Genomic DNA, 13,481 nt, shown 5'->3' with positions numbered 1-13,481 from the left:
ACCCAGCTCCCAGCTCCCAGAACTAACCTCTTCTCGTTCAGGGCTGCCAGCCCTCGGCCCGAACACTCTGAGAAACACTTGTTGCCATGCCCAGCAGGGAGCTCCAGCAGTTGTGAGGGGGTCTTATCTCTGCAGCCCCAGGCCTAGCACAAGGCCAAGCAAATGCGGGCGGAAGGGAGGAAGGAAGGAAGGGAGGAAGGAAGCAAGGAATGAAGGAAGGAAGGGAGGAAGGAAGGAAGGAAGGAAGGAGTGGAGGGATGGATGAATGGATGGAGGGAGGGATGGGTGGATGGAGGGAGGGAGGGAGGGAGACAGGGAGGGATGGAGACAGGGAGGGATGGAGGGAGGGATGGCCTCTATGTACACAGACTGTCAGCACCTCACAGTCTGGACAAACAAAACAGTCAAGCGTTTCATCAAGTTAATCCAGGAAATTCACTCCACAGAGCCCCCCTCTGCAGATATTAACAACCCCCCCCCCAGCCAGTGCTTACACAGAGCTTGCCGTGTGCCGGGCGCTCCCTGCAAAAGCCGTGTGAAGCAGATAGCATTTTTTACCCCCATTTTATCGACGAGGGCCAGGAGCACAGAGAGGTTGAGTCATCAACACAAGGTCGCACAGCCAAGAAGCGACGGCTCTGGGTTCTCCCCCCTTCAGGAATATGGCCCAACAGCAGGCAAAGCACTCACCGTGCCGTCTTCACCGTCTGAGGCAGATTCAGGAGACATCGGTTTCCTCCGAGTGCAATTGTTGGTACCTACTTCCGTGAAGGGCTCGTAAAGTTCCCAAAACAAGGAGGCTCCCCTAGAGCTGATGCCGTCCACGCCTTCAGAACAGTCTGCACCTTCCCTCCATAACAAGGTCAGTGTCGGGGCGCCTGGGCGGCTCCGTGGGTTGGGCGTCCGACTTCGGCTCAGGTCACGATCCCACGGTTCGTGGGTTCGAGCCCCGCGTCGGGCTCTGTGCTGACGGCTCGGAGCCTGGAGCCTTCTCTCGATTCTGCGTCTCCCTCTGTCTTCGCCCTTCTCCTGCTCGCGGTGTCTCTATCTCTCAAGGATGAATACACATTAAAACAAATTAAAAAAAAAAAAAAAAAAAAAGGTCAGCGTCTCTGCAAACATCCCAAAAAAGAAGAAAATTCTTGACTCTTCATCTGGTACCTCAGTACTTGTGTGTGTGTGTGTTCGGGGTCATTTCTAGGTTTGTGTACGTGTTTGAAGGTGAGGCACGTAGCCCTGCGTGTACCTGTGTATCAGTGAACGGGCTACACTTGTGACACGTGCACACATATGGAGGCGCATGTATGCGCGTGTGTCTGTCTGCCTGTCCCCGCGAGCTCGTGTAGCTGTGGGTGTGTGCACGTGACTGAGGTCGTTGCGTCCCCCAGTGTCCACCAGCAAAGTCCCAGTTCATCATTTCCCCACGTTGCTCAAGGGAAACTGAGGCCCAAAGAGCTTCCCCAAGACCCAGGGCCATCCGGAAAGTCACTAACGGAGCCAGAAACCAGAAGTCTGATCTCCTGCCGCTCCCAAGATCCGCCACGAAGCTCGGCCCACCTCTCCGCGTACAAGGTCTGTCTGCAGGCCAGGCTGACCCTTTGCAGCGCTCGGGTCTGCTCCGGGTCCGAGGTGTAGCAGCCACCGACCCCGCTGTCAGGACTGGCCTCGAGAATGCAACAGAAAGTTCCCCGCAGCCTGAGATCCCCAACGCAGCAGGAAAGACCCCTGCACATACCTTTACGCTCCCTGTCTTTCGGTCTCTTTTTACCAAACGTTTCTTGATCTTTCTATTACCAAAGTCATGGATGCTCGCTTTTAAGAAAGAACTTAAGCTGAATAAAATAGCACCCTCAGATAAGCACTGTTACAACATCCAAAGGGCAGAAAGGGGAGGGAGAGGAGAATCGAACTGGCCAGGCCCAAGTCAGGCCTCGGCGCAAATGGGTGAAACCAAACACTAAGCCCAGACTGCCGGGGCTCTGGATGGAAACTCTGGACACGCAGTGCTCTGGACCCACACCAAGTGCCACCAGCCCAGATCTGCCACTCGACCTTGACGCTCAAGTTTTAGGGCGCCTTGGGACCAACAGTCGCCTGGGATGCATTTAGTCCTATCTGCCCCTTTTAGAGACGGGGAGACCAGGACTTTGCAAGGAGATAACTGTGGCTCTGGGGAGGAATTCGGTCAACGGGCACCTCCCAGGGGCTGCCGGACCTCCACCTCCACCCACAGCAGGAAGGCAGGGGGTACCCCAAGACCAGACAATATGAGTTGAATGAAGGAGAAAGAAGAGAGGGGAAGAGAGAGAAGGAAACGGCGGACCGCGGCAGGATGAACCCCGGGCTGGCGTTAGAAGTCCCGGCTTCAAATCTGGGTTCCGTTGTCACCCAGCTGTGTGACCCTGGGCAGTCGCTGACCCCCTGAGTCTCAGCTTGCTCCTCCTTGCTGCAGGGATAAAAGCGTCTACTTCACGTCGGAACAATTGAGTGAATGCGGGAAGCACCGGGCACGAGGCCCAATAAATGATAGGTGCCCGATCAATGCTAATTAAACAGTGTGAGTTAGGGACAGAGGAGGAGAGCACGCTCCAGGCAGAGTGGCGGGGGGTCCCCCCAAACCTGCGGGCCTCAGAATTTGCTCTGTCTCAGGAGATTTGGGAAACCCATGCCTCTGAGCCAGCCCCATTTCCTGCCCAAATTAAACAGTAACCGCCCAAGGTCAGGGAAAGGGCCTTGTCGGAACAGGTTTCTCTCCGAGGGGCGGCTCGGCCTTGAGCAGGTGGTCCCACCCCCACACCTGCCTATAAGTGTGTCCCTGCCCACCTCGACGGCCACTCGGTCCTGAGCCAGTCCCACTCGCAACATGTTGGGCTTCACCACCCTAGCCGCGCTCCTGGCCTGTGGTAAGCCGTGGGGCGGGGACTAGCTGGGGCCGGCAGGCTCTGTGCTCAGGCTGGCCTCCCCGGGGACAAGGAGAGCGGCGGGGGGCTCTCCCCAGCTCCAGGAAAGGGGATTTGGGGCGACCAGCTGTGTGTCAAGCAAGGCACTCGCCTGCTGGGCAGCCCTTGTTTCCATATCTGCAAAATAGGCTGATGATGTGGCCGGGGGACAGTCACCGCCTCATCCCGGGCTCTCTCCAGGGACCATAAGGGCCTGGCTTTCTCAGCGCTGGCATCTCTTCCTTGGGGACCGATGCTTTGTTCACCCATTTTGGTGACCTTCTCCCAGACAGGAATCAAGGGACTTGGCTTGAATGTCCCTTACTCTGGGCGGGACAACAACAAGCCACTTCACCTCTCTAGATCTCACTGGCTCCTTTGACAGATGAGAGCACTTGATTGAGAGTCCTTCCGGCTAACGACAATGACAGTCCTAAGTAATAATAGCAGCTCGCTGTTTGTTACATGTTTACCATATGCCAGGCGCCGCGCCAAGCCCTTGACAGGCAGGAGCTGATTTGACTGGCGCAGCAACCTTGAATGGCAGGGTCTATCAACACCTCCATTTTATAGACGAGGAACTGAGGCTCAGCGAGGCTCAGGATCTTGCCTGAGATCGCATGACTGGTTAACGGTGGGGCCGGAATTTGAGTCCCGGGCCATCTCGCTGCAGAGCACATGCTCCTGACCGCTCCGCCCAGCTCCCCAGCCCTGACAGTCTGGAACCCTGGATTCGGTGCTCACACACCCCCATTTTGCTGCGGTCTAAAAAGGGACAGCAGGGAGAGAAGGAAAGACGCAGCTTTATCTGGGGACACACACGCAGCTGCCTTTTTAGTTCCTTCAACGCCTCAAACATTCGCTCCGCGCCAGGCCTTTTACTAAAGTCTTTCTACGCGTTGTCTGATTTCGTCCTCAGTTCAAACTCACCAAGCTGGTGCCACTCTTCCCATTGCACAGAGAGGGAAGCTGAGGCCCAGAGAACTAGCCGGCTTCCCCGGGCAGTAAAACCTGAGCCCGCGTCTGCCCAGCCCCAAAGCCTGTGCCCTTGCCACCTGCCCCTTCCCTGCTGGGGGTGCCGGCCCCTCTCACCCGTGCGCTTCCCCTCCCGAATCCCCCAGCCTCCAGCTGCGGGGTCCCCAGCTTCCTGCCCAACCTATCGGCCCGAGTGGTAGGAGGAGACAATGCCAGGCCCCACAGCTGGCCCTGGCAGGTAAGCATGCCGCTGCAGGGGTGGGAGGTGGGCTGCAGAGGGTGGCGGGGTGAGGGTCCCGGGGCTGACATGTGGCCCCCCCCCCCGCCCCCACTCCAGATCTCTCTCCAGTACCTCAAGAATGGCACGTGGAGACACACGTGTGGCGGCACCTTGATTGCCAACAGCTTCGTCCTCACAGCCGCCCACTGCATCAGGTGAGCGGGGTGACGCCCAGGGACCCCGCCCCCGCCCGGGGGTGCCAGCCTGATGACTGCTTTTATTGAGCACCTACTACACACCCCAGGCACTGGGCTCCCGAAGCCGCTTCTACCCAGTAGCTTCGCCGTTCACCTCTTCATGCAGCAAGCATTTATTGTGCGCCCACAGCGTGCCAGGGCACGCAGCGGTGAGGACACTCCGGGCTCGCAGGGAGCTTACATTCTAGCATAAGAGCAACAGGCCATTCAACAAGTAGCCATCTGACGTATCGAGTGGCAACGAGGAAAAATAAGGCAGGCCGGAAAGCGGGAGGGGTCCCATTTTAAACGGGGTGGCCAGGGGAGGACCCGAGGGAAGTGAGGGAAGGGTGTTCCGGGCAGAGGGAACAGCCAGTGCAAAGACCAGGAGGAGGGAGGCTACTTGGTAGGTGTGAGAAATAGCGTGCGAGCAGGGGTGGCAGGAGCAGCGTGTGCGAGGAGAGCAGGAGACGGGGGAGGCAGGAACGGACGCGAGAACATCCGGGCGAGAGGCGGTGGCGGCTTGGACCGGCTCGCGTCACAGCCACCTGGGCAGGCGATGCCAACGCGGTCTCCGCCGTACAGATGAGGGAACTGAGGCCCAGGGCCGCCCCCCCTGGGAATCAGGGTAGACTTGACCCCGAGAGCAGGGTCCTCACCCTGATCCCCGGGGAGGGTCCGTGCCGATGGAGACTCGCTTCCCCAAAACGATGCCCACGGTGGCCACAGGCCTGGGCCGCCAAAGCTCCGAGTTGCCTCCCTACCCCTCTGGCCAGCAAGGGCAGGAAGCCACCCTGACCCAGTCCCCTTCCTCTGCTCAGCAACACCAAGACCTACCGCGTGGCCCTGGGCAAGAACAACCTGGTGGTGGACAATGAGGAAGGCTCCCTGTTCGCGAACGTGGACACTATCTTTGTCCACGAGAAGTGGAACTCCTTCCTGGTGCGGTGAGTGCCCGCCGTTTCACGGCCCCTGGGGGAAGCGCCGATATGGGGGCGGTGGGGGTCCCCGATATGACAGAACCCGCCCCCACCCTGTCCCTGGACCCCGTCCTCACCCTGACCAGCCAGCAGACGACCCCTTTATGCAAAATGGAGAAATGCTAAATGGAGACGGACGCCTCTTCCGTCTCCATCATTGGCCAAGGGTTCCCAGAAGCTCCACGTGGAATAAAGACCCCCGAGGCCCCCACGGTGTCTTGCCTGAAGTCTCTCAGCCAGAGGCCAAGCCAGGACTCGCCGTTACTGAGTGCCTCCTGCGTGCCCATATTGCAATAATCTTATTTAACTGTCACAACAGCCCTACCTAGACAAGGAACCGAGACTCAGAGAGGTTAGGGAGCACGTCCCAGGTCACACAGCCCAGACTCAGAGAGGTTAGGGAGCACGTCCCAGGTCACACAGCCCAGACTCAGAGAGGTTAGGGAGCACGTCCCAGGTCACACAGCCCAGACTCAGAGAGGTTAGGGAGCACGTCCCGGGTCACACAGCCCAGTATGTGGCAGAACAGGGAATCAAACCAGCTCGGCAGGGGCCGCTCTTCGATCATTTCCAATTGGCTTTAAGGTCATGTCTCGTTGGTACGTAGCCTGCAGCGGCCCGGAAAGTTCCTGCTCTAGTCTCCCCTCCATAGAGCCTCACATGACGGGAAGGCACATGAGACGGAAGTTTCCTCTCAAGGGGCGCGCCGCGGTGTTGGGAGGCGGGTGTCATCTCTGTCTGCCACTAGGAAACTCGCTGCCCTCGAGGAGGACTCCTGGTCACCCTAGGCTTGGCTCCCGGCTGACAGCCTGGGCTGCTTAGCCTTAGCTCGCGGAGCCGGCGTCCTCCTACACACTCACCGCCTCCACTTTGGATTCCAGCAACGACATTGCCCTCATCAAGCTGGCGGAGCCCGTGCAGCTGAGTGCCACCATCCAGGTGGCATGCCTGCCGGAGGAGGGCTCTTTGCTGCCTCAAGACTACCCCTGCTACGTCACAGGCTGGGGCCGCCTCTGGAGTGAGTACAGCCCCCGGCAAATCATGAGAGCCTTCCTGGAGGAAGCGGCTCCCACGATAAGCGCACCGCCCGCCGTTGCCCGACCCTTTTCCTTTCTGTCTCAACATCTTCACATCTGTTTTACCCTTGTGATAGTAACAGCTCGTATTTATTAAGCACCTACCACGTGTCAGACCCTCTCGCAAGGGCACCTGAGGGGTGTCGTAAGATTGGAACTTGTCAAGTACTCAGAGCGGCGCCTGGTCTAATTGACTACGAAATAAACCAGGCAAGCCGCTGGGGGCAGGGGATTGGAGCTTCTGGAAAACCACATGCCTAAGTTAAAAGGGTGCATGCAAATAAGCGAAAGCACAGAAGACTTACAGAAACACGCAGGTCTGTCCTGGGAAAATCCGGGGGGAAGAAAGACCTCGGATGGTAGGACACCAAAGGCGGACGCGACAAGGAAATGATGGACCCTGGGGAAACCCCAGAATCCAAGTTAAAGATAAGTCAACGCAGTGGTTATCTCTGGAGGGCTTCCTGCAGATGAGCTCTGCCTCCCGCGGGCTCCCTTCCCCACCCTCAGAAGGGTCTCTGACTCAGACTTTGGGACCGCAGGCTCGGAGTCATTTCTCTCCGTTAAGGGCCCGTGTGTGTGTGTGTGTGTGTGTGTGTGTGTGTGTGGCTGCCCCCGAGGGGAGCCAGAGCTCACCTGGGTCCCGCCCCGGCCCCGTCCAGCCCTCTGTTCCCCGAAGGCCTGGCGCCGTCCGGGCTGACGCGGGGCCAACATCTGTCCCCCCCTCCCCCCCAGCCAACGGCCCCATTGCCGACGAGCTCCAGCAGGGCCTGCAGCCTGTGGTGGACCACACCACGTGCACCCAGAAGGACTGGTGGGGAAGCATGGTGAAGGACACCATGGTGTGTGCAGGTGGGGACGGTGTCATCTCGGCCTGCAACGTGAGTGTCCACACCCCGCACCGTGTCCCTGCCCCACGTGGCCAAGTGGAAGGGGGCAGTGAGGAGGGCAAAGGAGGTGCGGGGGGGGGGGAGGGGGACCCGCATGAGCAAACCCTCTCCCTGGTTGCGCCCGGGAGGCTCAGGGGAAACCTGTCAGCCCCACCCCTCCGCGCTATCGTGCGGGCAGGGGTGTGGAGCGAGTTCGAGTCCTAATCCCGCCACTTGGTAGCTGTGCAGCCTTGGGCAGGCTGCTTCCCCTCTCTGAGCCCCAGTTTTCCCAGCTATAAAATGGAGGCACCGTGAGCACAGGGTTGATGTGAGGACCAAGTCTAACAAGCGTAGAAGAGACCTCATCGAAGTCAGAGGCAGGGGGCTTAGGCAACCTGACCCAGAAACATCTAAAACCATCAGAAACGGTCCTGTTTTGAAACACACGACCCCTCCCCCCACTCCCACCCTTCCTTGCTCCCCCGGGTCTCCAGTGTGGCTCCTGGCATCCTCACCTCTCTGTGCAGCTCGCAGAGCCTTAGACACGACCTGAACAGCTAGGGAAGCCAAGGCACAGAGAGGGTTATCCTTATCCCAAGATCACACAGCAACCTTAGAGCTAGCCTGGGACTCCCAAACCACATCCCCACCGCCTCCCTCACCGTGGACAGGCCGAGGCCAAAACAGGGGGTCTCAGCCCCCTATCCCCCCACCCCCGTGACCCGTCCCTTCCTCCCAAGCCTCTGGGGGAGGCCCCGGGGGTTGACCTCTGCCCGGTCGGCCACAGGGAGACTCGGGCGGCCCACTGAACTGCCAGGCTGAGAACGGTTCCTGGGAGGTGCGAGGCATCGTGAGCTTTGGCTCCGGGCTGGGCTGCAACACCCTTAAGAAGCCCACGGTCTTCACCCGCGTGTCCGCCTACATCGACTGGATCAATGAGGTGGGTGCCCGTCTCCGAGCCCTTCTTCCCGCCGCCACCAGCCCCTCACCCACCCCCCCACCCATCCCTTCACTCGCTCCTTCTCTCCTTCATTCATTCACTCACTCGCCCACTCGGGAAGTGCCACGGGCTTCCTGTCTGCAGATGTTGAGTCAGGTGCAGGGAAGGAAACAGTCACTAACTTCAGCCCTTTATCCACCAGCTTCAGCGAGTGCTTGTGGATCCACCCCAGGCACCACACCAGTCCCCCCCGGCCCCGCCCCTGCCACCAGAGTGAAACCCCATGAGAGCAGGGCCCAGCAGGGGAGAGGGGTCAGCAGGGGTGGCCACATGTACCCGAGGATGGGGGAACAGAGGGTCACTCTGGACTTCGGAGCCTCATGCCAGGGGGACAGGATGTGTTCTGAGCCCCCATTTGCACAGTGGTCTTAAGTCCCGAGGGGGCTCAGACCCCTTGGGCAGAGGCGAGACGGGCTTGTCAAGGCCCTGGGGCTGCCTGCCACGCCCCCTTCCTCCTCTCGGGCAGTGTTCTCTCCCGGCAGAGCCTCGTGCTGCCCCAGAAGGGGGCACACACACATACCTCCACCAAAGTCCCTCTCCCTGTTCTCTGTTCTTCCAGAAAATGCAGCTGTGATTCTTCCTTGGGAGCCTGCAACCCCAATAAACATCCTTCCCCCTCAGACTGCCTGCATTTGTGATGTGTGCCTCCCCCGCGGGCCCCCGGGCTCTGTAGGGGCTGCCCCTTTCCACACCAGGGATGCAGGGAGAGACCCCCTCGGCCCACCTGGTTCGGCTGTGGAGGATGCTGCTGGGGTGCCGGTGGAGAGGGAACCCCAGAATGCCACATGGTAGCCTCAAAGGATGAGGGTTAAGGCCACACCGGACACTTACCCCCCAACATCTCACAGGCTGTGGACCACAGTGGCCTGATCAAATCACCCCCTTCCTGATCCTGCCTCCACAGAGGAGCCTGGTCGGTCCTCAGACACCACCCCGGCCCGGAGAGGATGGGGTCCCCCCAAGAACAGCTCCCCGGCCCGGAGAGGATGGGGTCTCCCCAAGAACAGCTCCCCGGCCCGGAGAGGATGGGGTCCCCCCAAGAACAGCTCCCCGGCCCAGAGAGGATGGCCACAGGAGAATGCCCGTTGCTCAGGGACGACCACTGGCTCCCTGAGAAAGAGACTCCCCAGTATCGCCCACCCTGGATCAGACCCCAGGGCTGCTGTCAGCTCGGGCTTTCTTGGTCGAGAAATGTCCAATGAGCGCTGACCTACGCCAGCCCTGTACTGGGCATCGTGAGAAGGAGGAGGGTCCCAGTGCCTCCTTCAGGGGGGGCAGGTTCGAGGGAAACGGCGGCCTCCACGCACAGTCACAGCAGGTCCGAGCTGGAAAAGCTTTTGCTGTATCAGACTGGCAGGGAAACAGAGGTCCGGAGAGAAGAGAGAGCAGGGCGAGGTCACAGGCACGGAGGGCCAGTAATGCATGAGCCACAGAGGCTCGGGGAAGGGAGCCCCCCTGAGGCCAACCAGAGGGCAAGTGGGGCCAAAAAAGAGAGAGATCTAGTGTCCAAGTGGGAACCTGGGCCCCGGGCCCCTGACCACGCACTCGTGCTTCGAGGGAGCGCCCCCACCCCGGCCTCTGGACTCCTGCTGGGAGAGCCCTCAGCCACAGCTGTCCCCGGCTGGCCCATGAGCTGCCAGGTTTCCCCATCAGAGTCTGGCTCCTGGACGTAGGGACCAGACAGACCCCCCCATACCTTACTAGGCCAAGGCGATTCTCAGGAAAGACTTTATCTACTCAACAAAGAGGCCCTCAAGCAGCCTGGCATCAGCTCAGACCTGGGAATCCAGGGATGGTTCAGACAAGATCTCTGCTCTGCAGAAGGCAGACCGAGAGACAGATTTCTTGATCATACTTACTGGGTGTTAAGTATGAAGGTTGGAATACAGACCAGGAGCATAGAAAGGGGACACTTAACCCAGTGTCAGTTGGCAGGAGGAGTCCAGGGTAGCTTCCTGGAAGTGGTGACGCCCAAGCTGAGTCTTTTTTTCTTTTTTTAATGTTTATTTATTTTTTTGAGAGAGACAGAGTGTGAGAAGGGGAGGGGCAGAGAGAGAGTGAGAGACACAGAATCGAAAGCAGGCTCCAGGCTCCGAGCTGTCAGCACAGAGCGCGATGTGGGGCTTGAACCCATGAACTGCGAGATCATGACCTGAGCCGAAAACCAAGAGTCGGACACTTAACCAACTGAGCCACTCAGGCGCCCCTGAGTCTTAAAATCTGAATAGAAGGTACCCAAATACAGAAGATGCTGCCGGTGGCTTGACCCAAACTTCATTCCCAGACAACTCCTTTTATGTCCATCTTTATGTATATTGGAGGTTATAAATGCTAAATGTCCTCAGGTCCCTTGCAGTTATAATAATAAAAGCTAACACATATTGAGCACTTCCTATGTGCCAGGCACTAGCTGTCCTACAGGTTTTACATGTATCACCTCACTTAATCTCCAAAACAACCCTATGAGGTATTTTAGAGGTGAGAAAATTGAGGCTAGAGAGGGCTGGTGACTTCCCAAGGTGACTTAACCAGGAGGTGACGGGGCTAGGATCCAGATGTTGGTAATCGGGCTCCAGAACCCATGCTCTTGGCCACCACACTCTACTGCCCTGCCAGAATATGAATACGGATGTGATGCCTGGAGCTGAGGCAGCCATCTTGTGGATGGAGAATTGCAAAGAGAATTGCAGCTATGAGCTCCAATATCATCAAGATCCAAAGCCAGCAACCATGCTCTGAATGTCTTTTTATGTGAAAAAAAATAAACCTCCATGTGTTTTAACCACCGTGACCAGGTCGTCAGTTACTTGAAGTTCAGCACACCCCTCACTGGTACCATCGGGGATAATATAAGGGGTTGCTTTCCTACTAAGAGAAGGGGATGAGCAGCGTCACGATAGCTGCTTGGAAGACGTTTCTCAGCAGCAGGTGTTGCTAAAGCCTAAGGTGAAGGGCAGGGATGGAGTGACGGAGTAGTTTTCCAGGATGTGGGACTTTCAGAGCTAACATGGGGACAGTCCCAGGCAAATTGGGATGGTTGGTCCCCCAAGCAAGGAGTGGCAAGAGACGGGCTGGAAAGTGAGCAAAGGCCTTTCACGGACAGCCTTGTGGTTATGGTGGAAGGTTGTTGGAACTTTATTCTGAGGGCAATGGAGAGCCACAGAAAGGTTATAGATAGAGAGGGGACCGCCGTGTTCAGAGGCACACATCAAAGCGTTCATCTGACAGCAGCAGGCAAGAGGGGAGGCAAGGAGGCCAGTTGAGAGGCTACTGCAATGAGCTAGTCCAAAATTAACACGTAGGCGGTGATGGAGAGAGGGGCTCAGTAATTCAGGAATAATTCGGTACTTACTTAGGCATACGTGTCGTGTGGACTAGCCACCCCCCACCCCCAGTCTCAAATCTTTATAAACTTCTGGGGATGTGATTGAATTATCAAAATGACTTGTTATTAGCTAATAGATGAAAAAAATATAATCCACAGTTCTGTTGGTTCAGTAAGAGAGTAAAATTCTCAGATTCGGGGCCCAGAGTCACTGTCCCCTCCAATGCCAGTCTGTGGTAGAATAATGGCCCTCCAAAGACGTCCGGCCTGATCCCCAGAACCTGCGGACGTGCTGCCTTGTGTCGCAAAAGAGATTTTGCAGGTGCGATTAATTTGAGGATCTTGGGAATGGGAGCGTGTCCTGCGTCACCCAGGTGAGCCCAATGTCATCCTAAGGGCTCTAGCGAGAGTCAGGAGGGTCGGGGCAGAGGCGATATAAGGGCGGGAGCAGGGGGTCAGGGTCCGATGGGTGGAAAAGGCTAGGGAAGGGGTTCTCCCCTGGAGCCTCCAGATGGACCCGGTGCTGCTGCAGCCCCACTTGAGGCTGACTGTGGACCTCTGACCTCCGAGCCGTAAGATAGTAACTCTATGTGTTTTTACGCCACTGCATTTGTGATACTTTGTTAAAGCAGCAGGAGGAAATCACCACGCCATCCCTCTTCCCTTCTGGCAAGATCTAGAGTACGCTGTGGGAGCACAGGGGAGAGGAAAGGGAGGGGGCACGAAGGACTCCCTTGGGTGACGCGAGGGTTCGTGTGCTTTGTCGAGGGGTCACAAAAGTACGGTTGGAGGCGAGGGAAAGGGGGCAGCGAGGCCCTGACCCTCCCACCTCCACCTTCTTCCCCGGGCAGAGGAAACCCTGGCCTAGGGGCTGAGAGCCCCACATGCCAATGAGCCCTGAGTGCTGTTGTGAGTCTAATGCAGTCGCTGGGTACTGAGTGCTGGGTAGTCCGTGTGCCAGGCACCGACCCAACACAATCTCTTAATAATCGTGGCAACCCTGATTAGTATCCCCCCTTTACAGATGAGGACGCTAGGGCTCAGAGAGGTTTAGAAACTCTCCCAAGACCACACAGCTAATAACGGGCGCCACGACTTCAACCCAGGCAGTGTGACCCCAGGGCCTGTGGGAGTAACAACTATGTTATTCTGCCACTAAGCCCCAGATCTTCAGGATCCCACCTTGGGGTCCTCGTAGTGGCCCTGACAAGGACAGGTGAAGCATGGGTGTGCTGACCAGCCTCAGGGAAGCTGGCGGTGAGTCCGGATAGACCGAAAACTGAACGAATTATGGCTCACAGGTGTTCACAGGCACCTTGCACGCACCGTATCAGTTAGCGGTAAGTAATGATGCCTTATAACCACCAGCCACAAACCCTCCGAGGCATCCAATGACCAGCGTTTCTGGTTCACGTATCTGAGGTCAGTCGGGGGTCAGTTAGGTGGCCCTGATGACTTTGGCTGGAATCACTCCTCTCCAGGGGTCTGGGATGGGTAAGCTGGTCTAGTCTGGGTCTGGCCGGGGGAGCTGGGCTTCACCTGTCTCTCCCCCTCCTCCCGGAAGGACACTGCAAAGTGATATGGCAAAAGGCGTGAACACAGGGGAGGGGGAGGAATCAGCCCCATGTTGGCAATTCACATCCACAGGACCTCTGACGCAAACGAACAGCATGAACTACGACAGGGCAGAAGGGAGGGCGCTCATGGGGCCAGAGGTCTGAATTCCACCACTGACAAGCAGGGTCCTTTAATCGCTCAGAGTCTCAGTTTCTCCACCTGTAAAATGGGCCTCCACCCCCCCTTCCCTGTTGGAAGCCAGTGAAATAACAGAAGCTTGTGATAGATGTCATTAGTGCTACTG

General features: G+C 57.8%; 1 protein-coding gene across 1 annotated transcript; it reads left to right on the top strand.

Moving 5' to 3' along the window:
• Window positions 1-2,784: 2,784 nt before the first annotated feature.
• Window positions 2,785-8,915, top strand: LOC109274155 (chymotrypsin-C-like). The gene is made up of 8 exons (XM_053898931.1): window positions 2,785-2,903; window positions 4,061-4,152; window positions 4,252-4,349; window positions 5,192-5,317; window positions 6,232-6,368; window positions 7,162-7,307; window positions 8,083-8,235; window positions 8,855-8,915. The coding sequence occupies exons 1-8, from the start codon at window positions 2,864-2,866 to the stop codon at window positions 8,867-8,869; spliced, it is 807 nt and encodes a 268-aa protein (XP_053754906.1). The 5' UTR covers window positions 2,785-2,863; the 3' UTR covers window positions 8,870-8,915.
• The last annotated feature ends 4,566 nt before the right edge of the window (window positions 8,916-13,481 follow it).

This window comes from Panthera pardus, unplaced genomic scaffold (assembly GCF_024362965.1).
Source record: "Panthera pardus isolate Hobbes unplaced genomic scaffold, ASM2436296v1 HiC_scaffold_11, whole genome shotgun sequence".
In the NCBI taxonomy this organism is placed as follows: Eukaryota; Metazoa; Chordata; class Mammalia; order Carnivora; family Felidae; genus Panthera; species Panthera pardus.
The sequence above is the reverse complement of the archived record's forward strand: the minus strand, read 5'-3'. Positions and strand labels throughout refer to the sequence as shown.

Excerpts from the sequence above, each read along its gene's own strand:
- LOC109274155 (XM_053898931.1), top strand. The coding sequence starts at position 2,864 with ATGTTGGGCTTCACCACCCTAGCCGCGCTCCTGGCCTGTG. Across the intron at positions 4,153-4,251 it reads CCCACAGCTGGCCCTGGCAG|ATCTCTCTCCAGTACCTCAA; the intron begins GTAAGCATGCCG and ends CCCCCACTCCAG. Across the intron at positions 6,369-7,161 it reads AGGCTGGGGCCGCCTCTGGA|CCAACGGCCCCATTGCCGAC; the intron begins GTGAGTACAGCC and ends CCTCCCCCCCAG.